At 39.3% G+C, this 26,604-nt stretch overlaps 1 protein-coding gene and 1 long non-coding RNA gene across 3 annotated transcripts; both read left to right on the plus strand.

Moving 5' to 3' along the window:
* The first annotated feature begins 1,902 nt into the window (after positions 1–1,902).
* Positions 1,903–11,203, plus strand: LOC134801787 (phospholipase A1-like). The gene is made up of 5 exons (XM_063774379.1): positions 1,903–2,034; positions 2,207–2,405; positions 5,582–5,982; positions 6,151–6,345; positions 10,357–11,203. Exons 1-5 carry the CDS (start codon positions 1,950–1,952, stop codon positions 10,596–10,598), a joined length of 1,122 nt encoding a protein of 373 aa, XP_063630449.1. The 5' UTR covers positions 1,903–1,949; the 3' UTR covers positions 10,599–11,203.
* A 10,047-nt stretch (positions 11,204–21,250) lies between these two features.
* LOC134801907 (uncharacterized) lies at positions 21,251–24,500 on the plus strand. 2 transcript variants are annotated; one of them, XR_010145733.1, is made up of 4 exons: positions 21,251–21,341; positions 22,154–22,228; positions 23,474–23,639; positions 24,288–24,500. It is a non-coding gene; the product is annotated as an uncharacterized LOC134801907 (long non-coding RNA). The 2 variants fall into 2 exon arrangements; XR_010145734.1 differs by having other exon boundaries at positions 23,474–23,635.
* Positions 24,501–26,604: the final 2,104 nt, after the last annotated feature.

A 26,604-nucleotide genomic window follows, 5' to 3' on the forward strand; every position in this document is an offset into this window, starting at 1 on the left:
GTATGCCGCCCCTGGCGGATTGGCGCCCCGGGCCATGGCCCGGATGGCCTTAGGGTAAATACGCCCCTGCTGCTCAGCCACACACGCGGTCACATGCAAGCCAAGCTGGACCATCTCGGGGCAGAGGCTGCCAACATAGGCTTAAAAATCAACACCCGGAAAACCCAAGAGATGCGATCTGGAGTGAAGAACACAACACCGTTGCTGATTGGCACAGAGGATGTGGAACGCGTCCACAAGTTCACATATTTCGGTAGTGTCGTGTCAGAGACAGGAGGAACAGAAGAGGACATCACTTCACGGATTGCCAAAGCCCGGGTAGCCTTCGCACAGCTGCGGAACGTATGGCAATCACGAAAACTGACCCGAAGAGTGAAACTGAAAATCTTTGGGTTTAATGTTAAGTCTGTGTTGCTGTACGAATGTGAAACTTGGAAGGTTACAAAGGGCATTTCCAACCAGCTTCAAGTCTTCGTTAACCGATGTCTTCGTCGAATTCTCGGTATTTACTGGCCCGAGACCATCTCGAATGAGAACCTCCGAGAACGTTGCCACGAAATCCCGATCGACCAGCAGATCAAGCGCCGTAAGTGGAACTGGATTGGACACACACTCCGGAGGGGGCCCGACCACCTAAACAGGCCTTAGATTGGAACCCCCAAGGAAAGAGAAAGCGTGGCCGTCCCAAACAAACCTGGCGGCGTGGAAAAATTCGTAATAACGGCGATGACGCAACATTCAATTGTTCGTTAAGAATCATGCCCCTATTGTTGTACCTAATTATTTCCAGTTGTTCCAGAACACCCAAACGCAATCCCTTTTCTAATTAGGTACAACAATAGGGGCATGATTCTTAACGAACAATTGAATGTTGCGTCATCGCCGTTATTACGAATTTTTCCATCTCACTCACACTTGCACGGTAGGGGGAGTGGTCAAGGTATAAATATGGCCGACCATTCTAGACAGGTCATTCCGTTGCCGGGCGTCAGACCGTCAACAACTCCTGAGGATGCCTCGTAGAGAGGCGAAACACGTGTCGAGGTTTATTCTTTTGGTGGTGGTTTGTTATATTTATTTGCGTATTGATTTTTGCGGTGGGAGGGTGGGAATATTAATTGCATGTAAAAATACGCAAGTAAGTATAACGGGTTAGCACTGATTGACTAGCACGTTATCTTTTCGCGGATTAGCAAAGTAATATTTTGGTTTTAATTAGTATGGATTTCCGCAAAGTAACGCCTGATTCTATTCACTATTTAACAACTTATTAGTAAATAAGAAAAAAAATTGTGCTCATTCCTTTCTTTTGGGTGCTCTGTGTAAGACAAAATGAGACAGTCCCTAGCCAAAACTGTAGTTATACTCTGGTAAACCCACTTTGTCAGTAGGAAATGGCGCGAAATTTAAATTGTCAATAACCCTACGTGCCTCCATTTTTTTAATTTGACGCCTTTTTCTACTGATGACAATGGTTTGCCAATAGTAGGTATTTTGTGCAACAGGTTTATAATAAGGGCTCTTAAAATTTAAGTGTAACTTCGGTTAAAAAACGAAAGTAATTAGGTATTTAAATTATTACTACATGTTGTAAAGAATAAATTTAAGTTAGGTACCTACTAAGTAATCTCTTCGGATGAAATGCCGTAATTCGCGCATGAGTGTGGAGTGGCCTTCACGACAGATATTCTAGTCTTGCATCGTGGCCGTTAATTATATATTATAATTAACATGGTGTTGTTAAATTATTGATGATAATTCATTATTTAAGGCCTGTCCAGACGGGGAATTTTTTTTGCCAATCGGGTTAAATTGTCCGATCAAATCAGGCCATGCGGACGTAAACGCCAATTTAATTAGTTCATGGTGTTGTTAAATTGATGACTTAAATTCATTATTTACGCGCGAGATAACGTGTAGCTGTGTACATAGAAGTGCGTGTTTTGGAAATGGAATCTTCAGTTAAATTATTATTGCACATTTGGACCGTATTACAGTTAATGTGTGTTTACAACACAAAAAATATCAATGAAGGTAGCCTTCTGTTCTTACTAAGTACATAAGTAGTTCCAAAGCAAATAATGTATAATACAATACAAGTTTATATCAGCTGCGACCGTTACTATGGGCCTATGGGGTATTTATATCCAGCGACGGTTGTATGTCTGAATGTATGACGAACTATCGCTGCTAAAATGTATTGCAGATGAAACGTCGATGGTTGGTGTTAACTCTTATGGAGGATATAATCATACCGCCAAAACCTACCCTGGTTACGGAACGGAGTGGGTTTACCTCCCAGACGGAGATGGCGTACCTCACTTCGTTAATTTGATCAACACGACTGATCGGAGACCGTTACGTGTTGGTCAAACTATGTATATTCAATACAGATTATACATCAGGTTCGTATGCCTCGAGATCAAGGGTCTGACACGCTTTGATAGAGAATTATAGCGTTATTGAGAGGAAATAGACAAGAGTGCCATGTTTCGTCTCTATCACCGACCGAGCATTTTTTATGGTCGGGTTATAGGCACAGGCACACTTTTATAACCACTCACACGCTTTTGGTAACTGTAGCTACACTCGGGAGCAAAAAAATCGACTCAAGTCGCATTTTTTAGTTTTTGTCGTGTTTTTCGAAAACGGTCAATATTTTAGTAAAAGTGAGATTGCAATATTATTGTTTATTTATTAAGCTATCAAAAACATTAATAACCCATAAAATCGGGTAGGTATATTTCAGGTAATTTTATTTTTGTAGAAAATGAGATTTTACCTGCTTTGATTACGCACGAGTTGAGCCCGTTTGAGAGCCATAAAAACCGATTTAACCGGTTATTTCTTATCAGTCGCTTATCAGAAGTTGACCTGTGCACATCTCACGCAATTATTCACTGGAATCACCTGGATAAAATGGACACCACAGAAACTGAAACCAGCCAAGTCATCGTCTTGCTGAATCAAGGCATTAAGCAGCGCGAAGTTGCTGAACACCTGAATTTAAGTCAGTCTGCTGTCTCCAGAGTCTACCAAAAGTTCATATGGACTGGAAGGCTTGCTCAGAAACCTGGATCTGGCCGTCCCAGGTGCACATCGATGAAAGGGGACCACTTCATTGTTGCGGCCGGTCTGCGTGATCGACACCGTACCGGCGTTGACATCCAGCAGGAGCCGATGCAGGACCGAGAGGAACGAGTGAGCTCTTGGACAGCTCAACGAAGACTTAAGGAAGCCAACCTTACCCCAAAAAGGCCTGCTACAGCGCCGAAACTGACAGGGAGGCACCGGGACGCTCGCGTGGATTTCGTTTCGACTTATGAAAATTGAAGGTACGGGCAATGGAGCCGCGTACTCTTCAGTGATGAGTGCAGGGTGTATTTCCATAGCAGTAACAGAAGAGGACGGGTGTACTGAAGACCTGGAGAACGGTTTGCGCCATACTGCATCTCCGAGACAGTCGCCTACGGTGGAGGTTCCGTCATGATTTGGGCGGGGATATAAATTGACGGGAGAACCGAGTGCCTCCCGGTCAGTTTGGGCCCTGTGGCAGGCCTTTTTGGGGTAAGGTTGGCTTCCTTAAGTCTTCGCCGAACTGTCCCAGATCTCACTGGTTGCTCTCTGTCCTGCATCAGCTGCTACTGGATGTCAACGCCGGTACGCTGTCGATCACACAGACTGGCCGCAACAATGAAATGGTCCTCTCTCTTCGATGTGCACCTGGGGCGGCCAGATCCACGTTTCTGAGCAAGCCTTCCAGTCCATATGAGCTTTTGGTAGACTCTGGAGACAGCAGACTGACTTAAATTCAGCTGTTCAGCAACTTCACGCTGCTTAATGCCCTGATTCAGCAAGTTTCTGTGGTGTCCATTTTATCCAGGTGATTCCAGTGAACAATTGCGTGAGATATAATAATAAATAATAATAATAAATAACAAACAACTCGTGCGTAATCAAAGCAGGTAAAATCTCATTTTCTACAAAAATAACAATTACCTGAAAATTACCTAACCGATTTTATGGGTTATTAATGTTTTTGATAGCTTAATAAATAAAGGCTGCTATTTAACTGATCACCAGATTTAGTAAACTTTAATACCAAAAAAATCTATTTTACCACCCTAAAATCATGAATGATCACCAAAATTATAACACCATTTTAATGTGAAATGATAACCAAATTTTTACATCTTGCTATCCTATTAAAGAAAATGACACCAAAATAATCATTGTAAACCCAAAAATAGTAAATGACCACCAAAATTAGAACTCCATTTTAATGTAAAATGATAACCAAATTTTTAAATCTTGCTATCCTATTAAAGCAAATGGCTTCAAAATAATCATTGTAAACGCAAAAATAGTAAATGATCACAAAAATTTTAACCACATTTTAATTAAAAATGTGCAAACATTTAATATATGGTTATCATATTAAATTAATTAATCCACTTCGTCACCTTTTTCTAGTAGCATTTTATTTCCTTAACAGTCGCAGTTCTAACCTAACCTAACCCACTTTTCTAGTAGCATTTTGTTTCTGTAAGGGTCGCAGTTCAAACCTAACCTAACCCACTTTTCTAGTAGCATTTCTTTTCTGCAAGGGTCGCAGTTCAAACCTAACCTAACCCACTTTTCTAGTAGCATTTCGTTTCTGTATGGGTCGCAGTTCAAACCTAACCTAACCCACTTTTCTAGTAGCATTTCTTTTCTGTAAGGGTCGCAGTTCAAACCTAACCTAACCCACTTTTCTAGTAGCGTTTCATATCTGTATGGGTAGCAGTTTAACCTAACCTACTTTTCTAGTACCATTTCGTTTCTGTAAGGGTCGCAGTGCTAACCTAACCTAACCCACTTAACTGATAGCAGTTTAACTTACTTTTCTAGTAGCATAACGAAATGCTACTAGAAAAGTAGATTAGGTTAGGTAGGTATGCGGTGCGGGCTACGGGGGGTTGAGCGGGAGGGGCTAGTAATTTTGGCATCAGTTTACTTTATTTGGTAATATGTATACATTTTTTGGTAATCATAGTGGTTTATTTAGGTGAAAATATCGCATTAATTTGGTCTTCAAGATTTGGTGATCATTAATGATTTTTGGTGATCATTTAATATATTTGGTATTTGAATACAATTTGAAGTGCAGTCGTAATTAAAGTGGTGGTACTTTTGTATTTTTAGGCCTTTTTTTTTTGGTGTTCAGTAATTTTTTTTGGTAAGCATGATTTTTTTATTTAGGGTAACAAAGTCGTTTTTGGTGGTCATTATATTTGTAGCCATAAATAAACAATAATATTGCAATCTCACTTTTACTAAAATATTGACCGTTTTCGAAAAACACGACAAAAACTAAAAAATTCAACTTGAGTCGATTTTTTTGCTCCCGAGTGTATAGTCTGTATATTTAGGTATTTATATAGGTAGGTACTTTTCTCTTAAATATATCATGGTTGGTGCCGTTACGATAACTACAATACTAATCTACTAATCATTACAATATAACCTAATGAAATGAAACCAAAGTGTTTTAAACATTTTGCTTCCTTGTATTGCATTGCTCTTTTGGAATTGTTCTCAGGGGATTATCCAACTACATACAACTAAACGCATCAGCACAACAACCTAACCGTAGAAACATTACCAGACTGTTGTCTAACAAACCTGTAAAATTGGTAACACACGGCTGGATGGCATCTGCTGAAGACGGCGTGGTGATGAACCCCAAGAATGCTTACTTGAAAAATAAAGATGTGGCAGTAATAGCAGTCGACTGGAGTGATACGGCGAAGGACTATAACTATCTGTTAGTAGCGAAGAGCATAGGAGAAGTAGGGGCACGTGTTGGACAATTTTTAGATGTGTTCTGCGAACTGTATAATATTTCCGGCGACAGATTGCATTTAATCGGACACAGCCTAGGAGCACATCTGATGGGTATTGCTGCGTCGAAAACTAATGTGACAGTAGGAAGAGTAACCGGTAATTATTTCCGAAAACTCCTTAAATGATTTATTCAAGAGTGGGTAACTTAGAATGGGCAATAACAACAGAATAGACTTTTTTATCAGCGAACATATGAGAGTAGAGTAGATGTTACACTATATAATCCAGCATAACTTAATTATCTTCTTATATCTCATACTTCAGGCCTTGATCCAGCACGACCTCTCTTCGAGTATCCAAATATACTGAAATCGTTGTCCCTGACCTCATCAGTTGCGGTGTTTGTGGACGTGATACACACGTGTGGTGGAGCCCTGGGCCTCCAAGATAACAGTGGCCATGCTGATTATTACCTCAACGGCGGTAAATCACCTCAACCTGGTTGTGACAGTGGTGACAGTAAGTTTTTTCTATTAGGACTGATTTAGACGGCGCGCGAACTCGCATGCGTTACATTGCGGACTGTTGGTTACGTCCAATTCAACCGACCGACAAAAAATCGCAATGTAATGAAACTGGCATGCGACTTTTCCCACCCCATCTAAATGGGCTCATTACCCGACTACGGCAACGCAAAAGGAGGGTTATGATTTTGACCGGTATGTTTGTGGGTATGTATGTATGTATGTATGTATGTATGTTCATCTGTTCCCTCATAACTTCTAAAGTACTCATTGAAATTTGACAAACGACGTGTCGTTCGAATCGTCTTAATCGTCCGCTGGTTATAGGCTATATACCAAGTAGCATGGAAGTGTCGGCAACATCAATATAGCAGCCAATTAAGAACTTAGAGTGATTTAAGGGACGTATAAGAGTGTCAGAAAAGATTTAAGCTGTATAAAAGGTACTTTACAGACATTATACAGCTCAAGCTGTATAAAATCATTATAAAGGATTCTGCGGAAGCATGGGGTGCTTTATCAGAATATAAAAAATCTACTATAAAACTAAAAGTGTTGTGAGAGACTACAAGCTATTTCTATCGTAAAAGCTGTATACAGGCTGTATTGTAGTAACACTTGGCACTTTTAGCTGTACAAAAGTATCTGTCAACTCCGTTCTAAAACATTAAGTGTTGTGAAACACTACAAGCTAATTTTATCGTAAAAGCTGTATACAGGCTGTATTGTAGTATCACTTGGCACTTGTAGCTGTACAAATGTATCTGTCAACCCCGTTTTAAAGCTATTTCTTATGGCGTAATCTTACTCTCCTATAAGAATAGTAGTTGTATAACTTCTGTCTGTAAGGGTATTATAAAACAAAATTAATAAATGGCAGCTATAGTACAGCTTTTTTCTGTATTACTGATAGAGTCGCTTATAACAATCTTTTGGCGTAATTTTACACTCGTATAAGTATAGTAGTGTAATGATTTCTGAAAATAAGTGAATTATAAAACTAAAGGAATATATGACAGTTACAGTACAGGTTTTTTATTTGTTATACGGATCTCTAAAGAGAATTATAACTTATGTACGGAGAACCGAAATACAGCCAAACGAATACAAATATTCTATTATAAAGCTGTTTTAATTACAAAAGCTGTAAAAGACACTCCATTTATTACACAGCACAGCTACTAAGATTATAATGCTCTCCAACTATCCTGTAGGCTGTTTAAAAATTGTCGCCATTTTACAATAAAAAAAGAAACGTATTTGTAAATATAATTAAAGAAATACTTGCAAATATTTAGCAGACTAACGCCGTGTTATGATTACCAGCTAAAATAAATTGTTTAGCCTTAGAATTAATATTTATAAATATTTTTGATACTCTAACCTTAAAAACAAACAGTAACTTTACCGATTTTTGATATTTTCCTTATGGTTTCTCTTTGTTATTTTGCAGGCGCGTAAATATTTTGCCAGAAAAGATACACAGGTTTACAATAAATAATAATCCGCACTTACCAATAATGTAATATTCCATTCAAGTCCTGTATAATATTTAATTTTACCATCCACTATAACACTTTATTGTCGCCATTACTATATTACGAATGAACAAGATTAGGACATTTTAGTTTCTTAAATGATTATTATTCTCTTGTAATTCTTTCTTATAACTCATTTAAAACTTATATTCTTATATCGTACTTATAAGAGATTATCTGTAGTGTTAAGGTTTCCTGTTACACCGAAATATAGCTGTAATGCAGCTATTATGCAGCTTATGTATTGCTTATACAGCTACTCTACAGCTCTAATAACGCCAAAGGCTGTATAATTTGGGCCATTTTTTACTTATAAGGGCTGTATAAGCGCTTATACAGCCTTTGTACAGCCTAACTGTACAGCTTATAGTATACAAATAAACTTTAATACAGCTTATATACTTACAGCTTTCAAAGCTACTTGGGTGACGTCACAAAAAAATTAACACGGCGGCCTCTAGAGGTCATAAAGTCACGAACCAAAAAAATAAAAATAATAATGACGTGTTGTATATCATTTGAAAGAGCTCAATTAGCACATTTCAAATATATACATATTGTTAGCTTTTGCACCCGGCTTTGCTTGCATGCACCCGATAAAACATTAATTTATCTGGTAGGTAATTCGAACTACGAATCCACAATCGCTCTGGATTCTATCTATCCGCGTGTTACGCGACTACGGCGATACAAGAAGGATTTTTCAAAAGAAATTTGTCTGGCCGCTATATACATGGTGTTTTTTAATGATCTGCAATATTTTATAACGTGAATAGGTACAGAAGTCCAGATCAGCAAATTTTTTTACGAGATCGGGTTTGGTCCCGTGGTAAAAGTTGCTTAGTAGTTTTAGTATATTCACCTCGTTAAAATTCGCAGTGATCAGGCAAAGCATACTGAAACGTACCTATGTGACGCACCGGACTCGGTCCAAAAGGCGACACTAAAAGGGTCAGGCGTAGCCCGATGTACGTGGCGCGCTGTACGCGGTCCAAAGCCGGGCGCCTTCGGCACCCTCATACTAAAAGAGTCGGGCGTAGCCCAACGTACGAGGCCTGATGTACGCGTTCCAAAGCCGGGCGCCTTCGGCGCCCTCATACTAAAAGAGTCGGGCGTAGCCCGACGTACGAAGCACGATGTACGCGTTTCAAAGCCGGGCGCCTTCGGCGCCCTCATACTAAAAGAGTCGGGCGTAGCCCGACGTACGAAGCACGATGTACGCGTTCCAAAGCCGGGCGCCTTCGGCGCCCTCATACTAAAAGAGTCGGGCGTAGCCCGACGTACGAGGCACGATGTACGCGTTCCAAAGCCGGGCGCCTTCGGCGCCCTCATACTAAAAGAGTCGGGCATAGCCCGACGTACGATGCTCGCTGTACGCGTTCCAAAGTCTCGGCGCCCTCATACTAAAAGAGTCGGCCGTAGCTCGACGTACGAAGCACGATGTACGCGTTCCAAAGCCGGGCGCCTTCGGCGCCCTCATACTAAAAGAGTCGGGCGTAGCCCGATGTACGAAGCACGATGTACGCGTTCCAAAGCCGGGCGCCTTCGGCGCCCTCATACTAAAAGAGTCGGGCGTAGCCCGACGTACGAGGCACGATGTACGCGTTCCAAAGCCGGGCGCCTTCGGCGCCCTCACACTAAAAGGGTCAGGCGTAGCCCGATGTACGTGGCGCGCTGTATGCGGTCCAAAATCGGGCGCCTTCGGCGCCCTCATACTAAAAGAGTCGGGCGTAGCCCGACGTACGAAGCACGATGTACGCGTTCCAAATCCGGGCGCCCTTATACTAAAAGAGTTGGGCGTAGCCCGACGTACGAAGCACGATGTACGCGTTCCAAAGCCGGGCGCCTTCGGCGCCCTCATACTAAAACAGTCGGGCGTAGCCTGACGTACTAGGCTCGCTGTACGCGTTCCAAAGCCGGGCGCCTTCGGCGCGCTCATACTAAAAGAGTCGGGCGTAGCCCGACGTACGAGGCTCGCTGTACGCGTTCCAAAGCCGGCGCCGAAGGCGCCTTCATGCCAAAGGTTGTCGGGCGTAGCCCGATATAAGCGGCGCTCTGCGTGCATTTCTGTACTGAGGACACCGTCGCAAAAGTAATATAAAGTGACTTCAAATATTATTAGTAAGTAACGAAATTATAAGAGTTATCATTTTTTTATATATTTACAGAGATTCAGAGGATAGCCGTGGTCGTATGCCACTTTACCTTAAAGTTTATAATCGTGGCATACGTCCACGGCGATCCTTTAAATATCTCTGTAAATATATAAAAAAATGATAACTCTTATAATTTTCCTATATGATAATTTCAGATAAGAATTCTATCTTGTTTCATACTTTTTAGAGCGCGATTTGCAGTAGTTGGGTTTTAGTTTTTGAACTTATTTTTTATTTAGGTAACATAATTTCAAATTTTACTTACTTTTATGTAACTTTTTTTATAATTTTAACATATACTTGTTTGTAAAGTTCCAGAGCCATGTAGTCATTCGAGAGCCCACATCTATTTTTCGGAATCCATTGATAATCCTACTGGTTTTCCTGCTTGCCGAAGCAATAATTGGACGGAATATTTAAATAGCACTGAATGTAAACAGCAGACATATATGGGAGAGAATGCCGAACGAAATTCAAAAGGGCAGTATTACTTAAAAACAAATGCAATAGCACCCTTCGCTACTAATAATCAAAACTCTGTGAGATGTAAATAAAGACATTCTTAGACATCGCGAGCTTGTTTCCAAGAACAAATTCTTTAAAGAATACAATTATCGAACCTACAAAATGAAAATGTAATCAGAATCATTTATTTATTGTATCCATGGTATTTACAAAGGTGTTTAGAAAAGTTTAATTAAGTACCGTAGACCGGGGTAACTTTGGAAAATTTGGGGTTACTTTGATAGATTTAAAACGGTCATAGAATTACCATTATTCATTATTTACTGAAAATGTTCCTGTAACTAGTTAGATTACTATATATTCATATTCACCTACTGTAAAAAATCTCGATAAATATATATTATGGCTTAAAAACTAGAATTTTAAAGTCGCCCCTGCATTTGAAAGTCACCCCGGTCAATGGTACAGCATGGACCCTACAAGGGCGTGGCAACATATTATACGTACATAGGGTACAACATACTTTGCTATGGCACATAATAAGTAGGATTATAATACAAACAGAAAAAAAAATTAAACATTCAAATATAGCTTTACGTCAGTAGAGAAGAGCGGCAAGTTTAAAAAAGTACCTACCACTGTATACTGTACCTAAATGCCTAAATTTCTATTACTTAAAATTCGCACCATACGCGCATCATCATCATCACCATCATTGGCCACAGCTTTGCAGACGATAGTCGATAGCTGCAGCGACTAAAGAAGATATTTTGAGGAGGTAGTCTATAGACTACATCGAGTGCGATGACTGTATAGACCATTTTACCATAATTATATTTTAAACTTTCACCAGTTCTTTATCTTTTTACCCCTCTTTTTTATAGAAAATTATAAAAAACATAGCGGAAATTTGATTGGGAACATGCAGAGGCGTATTTACAAATTTGGCGCCCCGGGCCATTTTGATTTGCCGCCCCCCTTCATCAGTGACGATAAAGTATTTTATTTAAAAAAAAAAACCTGCAACAAGTACCTTTGGGGTGTGAAATAAAAAAAAACTAAACATTTACCATTTACTCACATAGGCATTTACATTGTTTTCCTATGTACAAATTGGTTGACAAAATCATCAATAACGCTGTCGTAATTTAAAACGTTTGTCAGCTCAGCTTCTATATTAAGAAGAGCTAAGCTATTCAGGCGCTCTTCGCTGATAGTGGAACGTAGATAATTTTTTATTCTTTTGAGTGCAGAAAGGTGACGTCACTAATGTCACTATTCTAGATACAGATTTATATGGGCCGTTTTTGTCACTCAATGACGATGCGACCTCGTTATATTTGCCTGATCTGATCGGTGACCGGTGGGTACTGCTGGGTTTAACTTTTGGCCATTGAGAATCAAGGTGAGACATGGCAGTCAGGCTGGATATAGCTAAGAAGTTTGGTCGGGTCTGGCATCGAGTCTGCTCGAGGGACTATGTTATACAAATGGATCGCTAGCTTTTTTTCCGGTAGACGCACATGAGCCGTATAGTAGACGGAAGCTGCTCCGATAGTGTGGACATTACCGCTGGCGTTGCACTAGGTTCTGTGCTGTCATTGCTGCATATCAATGATAATCATTGCTATGCAGACGACAGTAGTAGGGATGCGTATTACACAGGCCGTACCATTATCCCTCATTCTGTGGTGCTGGAAAGTCATGAAAAGTATTGTATTTGTATCTGATATCGAGAGCACTCTATCTGTACTGAGTTTCGGCATGGGATCGGAACAATTTAGTGAGATTCAATACCACGAAGACACAAGAACCGCCCGTATGTATATAGTCAGATGGGTCACAAATAATGTTAGGTACGTAAGTGAAAACGCGAGCGTAGCGAGCGCGAAATTTTTTCGAGAAAATAGTAGGTAAATTTTTAGGGTTCCGTACTTCAAAAGGAAAAAAACGGAACCCATATAAGATCACTTTGTTGTCCGTCCGGCCGTCTGTCTGTCTCAATATAAAGGGTCTTGACATGACAGAGGGCGGCAAAATCGACAAGGCTTGTTATTTAAATTTTACAAATAAATAGGGGAGCGACAAAATTCTGGTCGACCCTATCTGAACAGCTAATAAAATATTATTTTGACCCAAATTTGCCGCCCCCTAAAATCTGCCCCCATAGGCTTCAGCCTACTCAGCCTAGTGGTAAATCCGGCACTGCGCCGTACTAATACTTCTTGAACGAAAATGTTGCTTAATTTAGGTACTTGTTGGTAGATATTTTTAGCAATTGGTGGGGTTTGAAGCGTTCGTTTGTTTATTAATTTAAATGTCAATTAAAATATAATAAAAAATATAGCTAAGTTTGATTATAAAAGGCGCCCAGAAAAAGCCACAAGGGGCGGCTTCGCCGCCCTCCTGCGGCCTGCCGCCCCGGGCCATGGCCCCCTTGGCCCTATGGTAAATACGCCCCTGGGAACATGTTGTAAAAGGTAACCATACTTTTTTCAGGAGAGCCATGAAACAAAATTCAAATTTAAGGAAAGATAAGGTCAATTCCGTCACAGGGACTATTCCGTCCACTAGCGTTTTTCTCGAACAACGGACAACATTGATGATTTCGTCGACAAAGCAGCGATTACTTTTAGTTTCAGCAATCAAAAGCAAATGGTTTTTGAAGTGAAAACTTCTTTAGCGGCGCTGTGCACTTTTTGTGATGGGTGAATGTTAAACTCGCGAGAGGTCACGTGACCGTAAAATTCGTAAGACGGACACGTGACATGATCGAAAAACTGTTACAATGTCATTGAGTTTTCACTTCTGCCGGCACTCCCGGAGTGCAACCCGTTGTTTTTTATTCATACGATTGAAAATCAAAGAAATATACGCTCGTAGACGGAATAGTCCCTATGACGGAATTAACCACATTGACCTTAATATTATACACTTAGTAAGTAATAAATTATTGTAACCCTGTCCTGGTTTGTTATCTGGTTGCGCTATTTGTGGCAACACTCTCAAACGAAATGTCTGTTATTCCCCGTTCTGTATGTTGGAATGTTTACTTGAATAAAGTCTTTCTATTCTCGCTTTCTGATAATATTGTGAGTGTTATTTAAAGATTATTGGTACAAAGTCTAAGAATAATGTTGCAATAGCGGGGCAATGTAAGGGCTTGTGCACGGCGATGTTCGATAGCAGGGATGGGGGGCGCGTGTGGGGGGGTCACGAAAAATCACGATGAGGATCAGATCACGTTGGAGGAGGGGGGGAGGAGACCTCACGTGTATTTTTCTACAGTGAACGAAACTAAGAAAAAATACCTACCACACGATACTTTTTATCGGTTTCGATAAACATAATAAATCTTCACTCCGCACTTCAAAATAGGGAGTCTATTTTACGAAATTATGATGCGTGTGGCCTTGACCAGACCCTTGACCGGTCGGATGGAAAAAATTACACGTGAGATTATGCGGGGGAGGGGGATAACCAAACCCCCCCCCCCCCAGGTGTTATCCCCCTTGGTAATATTCAAAAAATAGCCGAAAACACGCGCACCTTGCGTGATTCGTGCACATCAAACATCATCAAACATCAACATTTATTCAGCAAATAGGCCACAAGGGCACTTTTACACGTCATCATTGAATTTACATATAAGCAAAAATAATAACATCAACAATTTTATAAAATAAAACTAACAATTCAATCTAACGTATTACAATTACTAAGAGATGTATATGGTCTCTTAATGTCGAATTACATAAAAAATACAGATACAAAACACAAAAAAAAAATCTATAATATTTAGAGATGTAAATGTCTCTAGGTGTCAGAACTATAAGATTATATAGTTTATCAAGTTATCCTTAGAGATGTATAGGGTCTCCAAGAGTCAATATCCTGTATAATTAATACATTCATTAAGAGAAAAGAAACATACGAGAGCAGAATGAGGCGTCTCACTGTAATTAATTAATAAAAATAAAGTTACTAAGTATAATAGCTTGTGTTAGCTTAAACAGACCAGTCTCCACAAACAGCACCCGTTCACGAGTATGACGCGTATCTCAGCCATCGCCTCCTTCAACCTTCATTCGGGAAAGTGGCGACCCGATCAACGACGCCACCGTAAGTAAAGACTTTTAAGCGAGCATGACATGTTCAAGCTTCCGGCCTATAATAATATTAAAATAGTAATAACATGTAACAGTAAGACACGGCATTTTGTGCTCGTATGTTACATAAAAAGACAGTATAGATCACATAATTACTAGCCTAAGTTGACTTAGAGATGTAAAGGTCTCTAAGTGTCAGAAACATTAAAAATATAGGTATGTACAATCAAAAATAAAAATAAAATAAATAAATAAATAAATGCTTAGAGATGTATAAGGTCTCCAAGTGTCCAAAACTAAAATTAAATTAAACAATTTAATCAAGCGAGAACATCATTGTCTCATGTGTCAATTCTACTGGACACTAGCATATTTAATTCACAATGTAAAAAAAAACAATATTTATTTAGCTCTTATTATACTAATGAAATTAAGCTACCTGCTTAAAGGCATCTCTATCGTTTATAAAATCATTTACAGTGTAGTACGCCTTACTTAACAAGGAGCGCTTAATGTGCGACTTAAATTTGTGAAGTGGTAAATTCACTACATCAGTGGGGACTTTGTTATAAAAACGTGTACAGTTCCCGACGAAAGACGTACTAACCTTACGGAGGCGGTGGGCGGGCACAGCAAGCTTATGTTTGTTTCTAGTGTTATAGTTATGGATATCACACAACCCCTAAACACATTCAAAAGATTGCGTGACTGTTGAGGATACTTTGTTTCCTTATTTTTTGATCTAAGTATAGAACCGATGGCTTCTGGGGACTGGGAACCTAAATTATATGAAAATGATAATATACTTACTCGTAACTTAGTTGCTAAGAGCAGGAATAATTATAACGTAGATTAGAGTTTAGACCTGGGGAGCCGACCCTTTTTGGGAGGTTGGCACGGTACGTGGATACCGGGCCAAATCAGCTTTGTTTGACCTTAGGAACAATCGTGGGAAGCGCATTCACCTGAGATAAAAAGTGCATACTCACTGCACTTCACATAGCCTACGAATTCAAGTACAAAAATAATATAAATTTTGAAAGGCTTTATCTCGGATAAGTACTATGAAATCTACAGAGACAATTCTCAATTGTAGCAAATTTACTTAGTCTACTTTAAAAACGTCTTGAGAAGGTGCTATCAAAAACTAGTCGTTTAGGGTTTTGAGGATGACTCCGTACCCAAAGGGTAAAAACGGGACCCTATTACTAAGACTCCGCTGTCTGTCCGTCCGTCCGTCCGTCTGTCACCAGGCTGTATCTCATGAACCGTGATATTTAAGCAGTTGAAATTTTCACAGATGATGTATTTCTGTTGCCGCTATAACAACAAATACTAAAAAGTACGGAACCCTCGGTGGGCGAGTCCGACTCGGACTTGTCCGGTTTTTCTATGGAAAGCATCACGTGATCGCCTGTCATGTCATAGAAAAGTAAGCGCAGGAAGCTCCGGCCCGGACACGGCCCGGTCTAACTTGAGTCATCCTTTAATCGCCCAAATCTAAAAAAACCGAAATTTTCGCGGTTATTTCCATTTTTGACAAAGTTGCATTTGGCGCTCGAGGTCACAAACTTGGATTATTAATTGGGCCAACATCATAAATAAGTTTGCAAGAAATCAGAACCCCCGGATTAGACGCAAACGGTAAATGTATTAAAGTTACTGTATTATAATAATACCATTGATTCAAATTTGACTGCCAATGCCAATTTTTCATGTATGGTGGGCAGTGGGCAGCCTAACCTAATATCCTTTTCCCGCGGGCTTGCCCTTTTTAGATTATAAAGACAAACTTAAATAAATTGAAGACATTACGTTCTTTGTCCGATAAAAAGTAGGTAACTTTCCAACGGAACTGGGAAGAACCGCGGTATCACCAGATCGTGTTGCGAAATGCAAAAATTGTAGCGGTGTGACCGGTAGGCGGTTTTCATTCTCGTGCGAGCCACGAGCTTTCTCGCGGCTCGGCTCGCGTGGAGTGAAGGAGCGGTTTTTAGGCACAATTAAGTCAAAGGGGCTCGCGATAGGCTCGCGCGGGACGCGAGCTTTTACGCTCGCGTTCGGTTTGTCATTCGATTACAAACTTTATACCGTGCCGTTAGTGTTTAAAATGGATTAGCTCGACGAGCTTACGAGAAACGAGACGAGCCACGGGCCGAGTCACGAGGCGAGAGAGTAATCATTAGGTCGACGTGCTTGCGCGCTCGAGGCGAGCCACGAGACGCGCCGCGAGCCGAGCCACGAGCCGCGAATGTAAACCGCCTAGGGTAAGTACCTACAATCCCACGCGAGTTGAGCGTTGAGCCGCGAGGCGAGCCACGAGCCCACCGCTTACACTCGCGTCACGTGGCTCGGCTCGTGGCTCGCACGCGAATGTAAACCGCCTACCGGGCACACCGCTACAGTTTTTGCATGTCGCAACACGATCTGGTGATACAGCGGTTCTTCCCAGTACGTAATTGTAATCTGTGGCCAAAGGTATATAAACAAGTTCGTGAGGTATGAAAAATCAGTGTAACCAAGTAATCAAAAGGATAAACTCTGTTCAGTACGAGATAAATTAAACAGTAAGTACCTCTTTTATTCAACAAGATGGATAGATCTAGGTCCTGTTTTTGTCACCTGGAAAAAACCATTTAGGGAAAGCATTTGTTGTGTTAATAACTTCAAGCATACATAGGATGACTCACGCTAGACCGGGCCGAGGCGTACGACATGTAATTTTCTATGACGGCTGATCGGTGATTACGTGGTGTTTTTCCATAGAAAACGAAGCGCCGGTAGCTGCTCCGGCTCGGCTCCGGTCCGGTCTAGCGTGAGTCATCCTTAAGGGAGCCGAGGATAAAAATGCCCCCAATGTTTGTGGTCAATGGTTAGACATTTTTAATTTATTTGAATTTTGTATTTTTGACATTTATTTAATTTTCAATTTATTTGAATTGTACTATATGTAGGTATTTCAGGAATAATGTACCTATACCGTATACCGTACCGTACCGTATACATTGTATACCGTAAACCGGTTGATTGTGACACTCACTAATCAAATAATATTGTAGCATCTGTAAACTGACATGCACAATCTGACAATAAATGATTAGGTACCGTAGACCGGGGTGACTTTGGAAAATTTGGGGTTACTTTGATAGATTTAAAACGGCCATAGAATTACCATTATTTATTATTTACTGAAAATGTTCCTGTAATTAGTTAGATTACTATATATTCATATTCACCTACTGTAAAAAATCGTCAAAAATACAGCCCCATATACAGATAGCCTAACCATAAGGATAGTAAAGTGGAAACCCTTGAACACCAAACCGTAGTAAAATTTATATTTTACTTAATTTTTAATTAATTTGCAATTTATGTATGTATGTATGTTTAATGTGTGAAATATTGCAAGCTAAATTAGACCCACTTTGTAACTTCACATAACAAGTTGGGTGAAAATGCAATGGTACCTACCATCGATCTGAGGATGGACACAGGAGGTGGTCCTAGGACCTCTGTGATAAAAAAATGTGTTTGGGTTTATTAGAATTGTCTCGATAAGTATCTGTTGGAAGAAAAGTACAGTCAGCGATAAAACTGTGTATAAAACACTATGTTTTGGCAAAAAACTTATTGTAAGTAGAATAAATTTAAAAGTGGAAAAATTACTGTCTTAGGTGAGATTTGAACTCACGGCCTCTGGATGGATTGGTGGCTCAAATGGCAGAGCGCTGGAGTATCGATCAGATCAGAGTGCAAGTCTCACCCAAGATAGGAATTTTTCCACTTTTAAATTTATTCTAAGCTTAATAGTATCGTTCGCAGTCGTTTCTGCTTGTTAAAAATTAAATGACTTTATTTCAGGAATGCCACCCCCACCCGCTCATACTTGTGGAAAGCCGCAACCTGCAGCTGGTACTGTTGTGGGTGCTGTTGTTGGTGGAGTTCTTGGATCACTAGTCGGGGGGCTGGTTTCTGGCCAGGGTGGAAAAAATAAGTAGATTATTACTTCCACGCAAGCATTATGACATTTGTATGAAATAAAGAATAGAAATAAAAATGTTTCTTATTTAAATACAATTAAGTAGGTACCTGCTTAACTTTATTAAAAGAAATGTTACAATCAAATACCATATTTAAATTATTTTTTAGGGTCCCGTACCCTAAGGGTAAAAAAGGGACCCTATTACTAATACTCCACTGTCCGTCTGTCTGTCTGTCTGTCCGTCCGTCCGTCTGTCACCAGGCTGTATCTCATGAACTGTAATAGCTAGACAGTTTATATTTTCACAGATGATGTATTTCTGTTGCCGCTAGGATACGCTATAACAACAAATACTATAAACAGTGATTTTTTTGCCGTTTTTTGCGTAATGGTACGGTAACACTTCGTGCACGAGTCCGACTCGCAGTTGGCCGGTTTTTGTAGTTGGTAGTTAAAGCAGATACATCTGTGAGCAGTAAATAGTAGGTAGGTACTACAAGATTTTATATTAATGGAAAAATGGAATTCGGTATCCAAGGCCGTCAAACCAAGTCTAAACTATGTTGGGGCCCCTGGGCACATAAGAATTTGGGGCCCTTTTGGAAAGTAAAGAAAGCGAATGGCGCGTGATCATAATTATATTATATTCGTCAGGAGGCTAACAAGTCGCTGGCCCAATATTCCAGGGTTCTATGTTTTACTTTTATCGAACTGAAATTTGAACATTGTCATAGTGACATTAAGTCGAATTAAGGATGACTCACGTCACGTTAGACCGGGCCGTGTCCGACCCGGAGCTTCCGGCGCATCGGTTTCTATGGAAAGCGTCACGTGATCGCATGTCATAGAAAAGTCAGAGCTGGAAGCTCCGGCCCGGACACGGCCCGGTCTAACGTGAGTCATCCTTTACAACTATCTTGAAAATGTAACACAAAACCCTGTAAAATTTAGCCAGCGAAGTATAGATTTTCTATAGATGGGCCATACGCGTGCGCCCGTCTTAAGGGAGAGAATATTCAGCAATGCGATGAAATTAAAAACAGGTTTTAACATTCCTGAAAACATACCAATAACAACCTACGTTATTTGTTGGGGTTCATTGTTATTGTTACCCACCAGGTAGCCGGTGGGCAAACAACAATACGTCTATACTAGAGACCAAAGAGAATAGATAGTATAGAGGAGTCCTGTCATAGTAAATTTTGTAGTCACAGTAAATTTACTGCGATCTTTCGACACGCGCCTAAAACTCAAAATGAAAACGTATAGATATATCAAAAAAATGTATATATATGGATAAATGAATTTATTATTTTTATATCATTTTGACCCATGTTCATTCACTGATATCTATGTGTTAAAATTGTTAAATATGAGACGGTGTCGTCACGCCATCTAGCCGAGCAAAGGCTAAAGGTGTGTGCGCCATCTATCCGAGAATGACTTTTTCTTGATTTCTGAGGCACGTTTTTTCCTTAGACTTTATTTATCTTATATGGTTACATATGTCTTTGCTAGACACTAATGAAAAGTGAGACTTTGACAAGGACAAACAATAATAGCGCTATCTCTCCTACTCCTACTGAAAGTTCCATAATACCATCCCGTTCATTCCCACATCTCATCCAGTAGATGGGGTCACCAAATGGCGGACCGCCAACCTTTTTTTTATTATTTTGCTTATTTAATAAACTCAAGGAGAAACGAACCGCGATGGTCATTTTATTTTAAGAACTGGACCCTTGAAGAAACTTATTGGTGACCCCTGCAGTCATCAATCTAGTATTAAAACTGGATCTGGCATGAGGGTGGGGAGAAGTGACCGAACAGGATAGTCTTATGTATCTTTCAGTAGGAGTAGCAGCGAAAGAGCTATTATTGTTTGTCCTTGTCACAGTCTCACATTTTATTTGATCCCCACCGCTTTTTTAGTACTTATGGATTATGGTGGGCAACAAATGAATTCGACCAATCACAGTGTCGCATTTTCGTATGTTTTGTCCCTCACGCAGGCACGCGTATGTCGCGTATACCACTTCTATACGATCCTACCTTCTATGCCTGCAGTAGATCGTATATTATTTATGCTAGCAAGTTTATATAGGTATATTTTGATAGGGCAACACCGGGCGAACAATCGAGGTTTTTTCCACAGACTGATATCAAGCTACGCACATACCAAAATACGAATATAGTGCTACGTACGCTACGTAGTAGCAAAGAGAATTTGAAATAGAGGAATATTGTCAAAGTAAATTATGTAGTCAGTACATTTACTGACATCGTTCGACACAAATGATTAACACTTTTAGAACGCCATTTGACTTTGATCATTATTGTTTCATTAATATGTGTTAGTTAAATGTCAAAAAGTATCGCCATCTACTCGACAGTAGGCCAAAGGTATGGCGTCATCTTTTTAAAATAAACTATAGGTACTCATCTTTTCTTTTGGGTACTGGTATCAGACAAAGATAGACAATGATTCTCTCCGTCTATGTTTGAAATGAGACAGTCCTTTGACAAACTATACATAATTTAATTTGACAATATTCCTCTATTTCAAACTCTCTTTGCTGATATCAAGCTACGGCAGCTACGTACATACGTACGAGTATAGTGCTATGTAGTAGGTACTTATAATTATCTACGTGTATTTCAGTGCCTGCGAACTGTCGACGAAACCACACGCCAACGGAGTGCATTTTGTTTATATTTAGTGCCATTTGTGTAAAACTGCGGTAAGTGTTTTTATTACATGCTTATATTTAGGTAAATTTGATACTTTGAAGCTAAATTTGACCAGTGGGGACCTGTGGGCAAACTCGGCTCCATTCGGCTCAGCATTGCCCCGATGCCCCAGCATTGGGTTGGAACCACTTGACGTCCTTTTGCGTGCACGACCACAGATAAGATAAAGACTTGAATTTTGGCAACCCTAAATAGCTGAAAGGGATAGTGCCATACATTAGAAAGGGGTAGCATAATTCGTCCCTGGATCGCTGTCAATCTTCGGTTTTGTAGGAAGTTCTTCTTCGGTTTATTTATTGTGTGACTTGACCCACTTCCCGATTTCCGACTGAGCTGAAATTTAGAATACATATGTAAATCCACTAACAATGCAATATTATGATGACATGCAGCATGCAGCTGATGATAGAGACAGGAGGTGGTCATGGGAACTCTGTGATAAAACAACGGTAACTAATTGACATTGTGTTTGGGGTTGTTAGAATTGTCTCTATAGTATTAGTTGTCTGTGGAAAGAAAAGTACAATCAGCGATAAAAACTTGTACCAAAAAATAAAATTGCCCAAAAAGAAGGACGTGACGAGCAAAATTTTAAATACAAGTATAACGTTAAAACCCGCGGTATGGCCATGTCTTCCGTCAAAAGTTTCGCGCGGCGCGCCATATCTTTTATTTCCTTTTAATTTCTTCGCTTATTTGCGCCCCCTCTTAAGGCACTGTCACACTTTGTCTTGTTAAACAGAGTTAGCTTGGTGTCATTACAAAATCTCATACATTTTTCAGAATACATATTTCCTTTCAGATATGGAAGGGGACGCGAATAATGCAGTACGTGACGAGGTCGTTGGAGAAGTCATCCATAATGATATCAGAATAGGTAAATACCGTCCTTTATATAATTTTACAAGCTTTTATTTAACTTGGAATGTACCTATGTATGGACCTTATGTGTCTATCTATCTTATACCTTTAAACGAGCAATTCTTGTATATTTATTTATTTATATGTAGGTATATATATTTCGGGGAGCTCGGAAACGGCTCTAACGATATTGATGAAATTTGCTATATGGGGATTTTCGGGGGCGAAAGATCGATCTAGCTAGGTCTTATCTCTGGGAAAACGCGCATTTTTGAGTTTTTATGTTTTCCAAGCATAGCTCGGTCTCCCAGATTTACACTATTATGTTTGTACGGGTCAAATCTTGCAAATTAAATTTGACCTACTTCCCGGTTTACGATTAAGCTGAAAATTTGCATTTGTAAGTCGGGTGACAATGCAATATTATGGTACCGTTGAGCTAACCTGATGATGGAGAAAGGAAGTGGCCATAGGAACTCTGTGATTAAACAACGAAAGCTAATTGTTTGGGGTTTTTAGAATTGTCTCGATGAGTATTATGAAGAGTCTGTGCGGGAAGAGAATTAAGAGTTGTGGAATGTATGGGGCCCAATACATTCCACGCTCTATTGTTTCCTATAAAATTTTAAGTCATAATGTGTTGTTTGTCCGCATTTTCATTACTCATAATTTGGTTTTTCTCAGAAACGCGTAATTTTTCAGGATTGCCATAAAACAAACTTAACCTAAACTAACCTATCTATAGGATAACCTTACGAAAATCCTGAAAAGTTAACGGTTTCAGAATTATGACTAATGATAATCTCTAATTTTTGCCAAAAACTTATTACCTTTTTATCCCTAAACTCACTGATAGTGTAGCTGTAGGCATAAGCCATATTTATTCTCCCGCCAGTAATCGGATTGGAGAAATTTTGCCGTAAACGAAACTGAAATATGGTTTTGTCAGGGCCGTCTTAAACTATGCTGGGGCCCTTGGGCACATAAGAATTTGGGGCCTTTGGAAAGTAAAGAAAGCGAATTAACGCATGCACTGCCAGGGGGCGTGGCCTAGGAACAAACTTGTATAACGGTGAACGCACATGTGCGTCGGGGGCAGTGAATGTGTTAATCTAACATTTTTCTACTATGATCTTCTATTTATTATGGGTAATCAAATATACTGTGTAACTGTCTGTCCTTCGGGGCCTCCTGAGGATGGGGGCCCTGGGCACGGCCCCCCTGTGCCCTTATGGTAAAGACGGTACTGGGTTTTGTGCAGGTGTCGCAGGGTCGGTTGAGCGAGTGATCGGCGCGGCAACCGGTACGGCGGTGGGGGCGGCCGTGGGGGCTCTGTCCGGCGGCCCGGCGGGCGCCCTCGTCGGCGGTGTTGTCGGTTACGTCGTCTGCCGTCAAGCCGTCAGGGACAATCATCAGGACTGACGTAGGTTTGTGGCATTCCACATGACATTAGGAATGTAAATGTATACAAGTGTAATTTGTATAAGTAGGTACAGACGACGTCAAAGATATGTTTACACTTTTGTACCTCATCCCTTTGTAATAAGGCGAAAAGTGTAAACAGATCTTTGACGTTGACTGTACCTATCTATATTTCTCCACAGGTGTGTGTAATTTCAGTTTTAATAGTAGGTATGTAGGTATTTCTGATAATTGCGATACGAGAGAACGTGAGTGCTTGAATCTTGTAGGAATGTAGGTTATAGAGCGATAGACTTTTATTTTCGAATAGGTACCTTAGCGTCTTAAATGTACCTATAGGTACCTATACGTGGAAAAGTAGAACAGCTGTTTTAAACACCTTACACCTTACAAGTATGGTCCAAATTCACGTTCCCGTAAAATATGTACCTATAAGTATTTTTCAAATTATGTTGAGTATATAATATAGAAAGAGCATTAGTGTATCCAAGCTCCGAAATAATGCAACGAGTACAAATCATAAAGGCTCGTTAAGAATCAATGTTAAAAACCGGACCATAGGCTGTATGTAAAAATTATATAAACACTATAAGTTACCTGATTTTACGGTAAATAATTTATGTTGAATTGATGATGAATGTTTATTTTTGCAGGACGCGTAGACGCTGTATGCTAACATATTGTGGACACATTACATACGGAATGCTAGACAGAAAGATATAAATCTATATATATGTATAGAGATAACGAACGATAAGTGTGAGCATCTGTCGCTTAGAGCTACTTAGGTATAAATTAAGTGTTTGTATTGCAATAGTGAAATAAATGTATTGTGTTACAATATTAAATGTATATAACTCAATCGATAGCTGAAATAATTATTTAAATCTTAATGATCCCCCTGTAATGTCTTACCCAGCCTAAGTTCTACTATAGAAGCTTTATAACCTGAAATACTGAAATTTTCCTCAGTTTTCTGTATTATTGAAACCTTTGGAAAATAATACTGAAATTTAGTATATAAGGGTCTAGGCTAGAGGGGATGAAGTATAAAATAAACAAGGTATTGAATGCTAACGAATTTGATTTATTGCATTCAAATATATTAAGTTTGCAAGCTGAATTAATACAATAATTTATAAGCTCTATATCCAATGACGTCTAGTTAGGACACATTAGGATATACCGCCTTGATTGCTAGGGCCAAATACCTAAGTCAGGAAAACAAGACGGGACAAAAACCTGACTGCCCAAGTTTAACCTGTACACAAACATAATAAAATATGTCACAGTAATAAATAAAACCTTATGTAAATATATAAGGAAAGTATGCCAAGATCATCTAGTTGGGAAATATAGACCAACATTATGACAAGTAATAACCTAAGCTCTCCGAGGTGCGAGACATGTTACTACATAACATAAAATCTGCAATATGTTCCAACAAGCACAATACATAATTCTAAATATTTCCTAATACGTAAATAACAACCTAAAATACGAGATTTAATGGATAACGCTCCTAAAATAGGATGAAGCTAACATATGTCACAAGGATCCTAAATATTGCCTAATAAATAAAAACCTCAAGTATTACCTAATAAATAAAACCTCAAAGAACTAGAAATATCAGGTAACGCCCCTAGAGAATAATTTATAAAATCCTATCCAAATAATTGAATATTATTTATTAACAAACGGCTATTATAAACCCTACCTTCTTCATATAAAATGCCATTGTGAGATATATCAGAATTTAATATATTTCTAATTTATATAAAAGGGTGCCTGAAAATTATGAAAACAAGTTAAAGATTTAAATGTGTTTCTGACAAAATGATCAAATATGAAAATATAAGATTTACTAACAAGTTCAGATATAATATATAACGATATGTTAGCATGAGATAGGACTGACGGGTGAATTCTGGCATCGCACGATTTTATTATCTTAATTAAGTATATTGTAACATAAAATAGCTGGTTGCAGTCAACTATAAGGCAACCTTTTAAGTCTCATAAAATTATCATGCATACGTCGATCCATGGACAACTCCTATATGTCGAGCCGCAAGTCTCTACGAGAATATATCCATAGGTATGTCACTAGGACCTGCACCGTCTGCAGTACCTTAGGCCCGTCGCCTAAATGGAATATATCACGTAATGGTTTATACTATCGAGTACAGAAACCGAGACTTATACCAAGTAAGTAATTGACATGAGTGCCAAGAACGACCATAAACAAGACAATGATATAAGCGTTGCCCCTACTATCATGAGATCAGCCATTTTATTATATTAATATATTACGCAATATCACGCAAAGGGTAAAACAACTGTTATTTAAGTTAAAAGCCAGTTGTGGATAGGATTTGCTACCTTTACCCATTAATGTAATTAAAAGCCAAGCATTTGCATCACGGCTTGCGTCCAGATTGAATTATACTCAATGATACATGCACTCATGCTGTACTCCATCAACCTGGAGTGAAACCATCGCTTATTAGCGATATTTAAAATAATTGACTTATTAGCGATATTTAAAATAATTGAATTATGGGTAATTCAAAGAACCTTGAAGAAAGTAAATAAATATAATATACTTTCAATTGGACGTAATCCAAAATGGTAGTAATAGGTACTAATAACCACACTAGTCAAATGACTTGATTCAATATGACAAATGAATTTGGGGCAAGTATAAAATATTTACTAAATATAGATCAAACTATATACCAAATATTCAAAATATACACCCACAATAGCATTTCACGACTCTTGAACTGTATAGCTTATAGCTATTTGCGAATCACACGGACTCGTAGCTCAAGTATAATTGTAAGACCATAAGAAATATACCAATCTGTTTACCAAATATTATCAGTAATAATAGATAAAATGATACGCATTAGCAATGTAACTACAATGCTTTACAAATGATAGTGATTCGCAACCAGCTAAAGCTGA

This window comes from Cydia splendana, chromosome 23 (genome assembly GCF_910591565.1).
Source record: "Cydia splendana chromosome 23, ilCydSple1.2, whole genome shotgun sequence".
NCBI classification, from domain to species: domain Eukaryota; kingdom Metazoa; phylum Arthropoda; class Insecta; order Lepidoptera; family Tortricidae; genus Cydia; species Cydia splendana.

Coding starts and splice junctions, on each gene's coding strand:
- LOC134801787 (XM_063774379.1), top strand. CDS start 1,950: ATGGAATCTTCAGTTAAATTATTATTGCACATTTGGACCGTATTACAG. Junction 2,035..2,206: donor CACAAAAAATATCAATGAAG/GTAGCCTTCTGT, acceptor AATGTATTGCAG/ATGAAACGTCGATGGTTGGT. Junction 5,983..6,150: donor GACAGTAGGAAGAGTAACCG/GTAATTATTTCC, acceptor CTCATACTTCAG/GCCTTGATCCAGCACGACCT.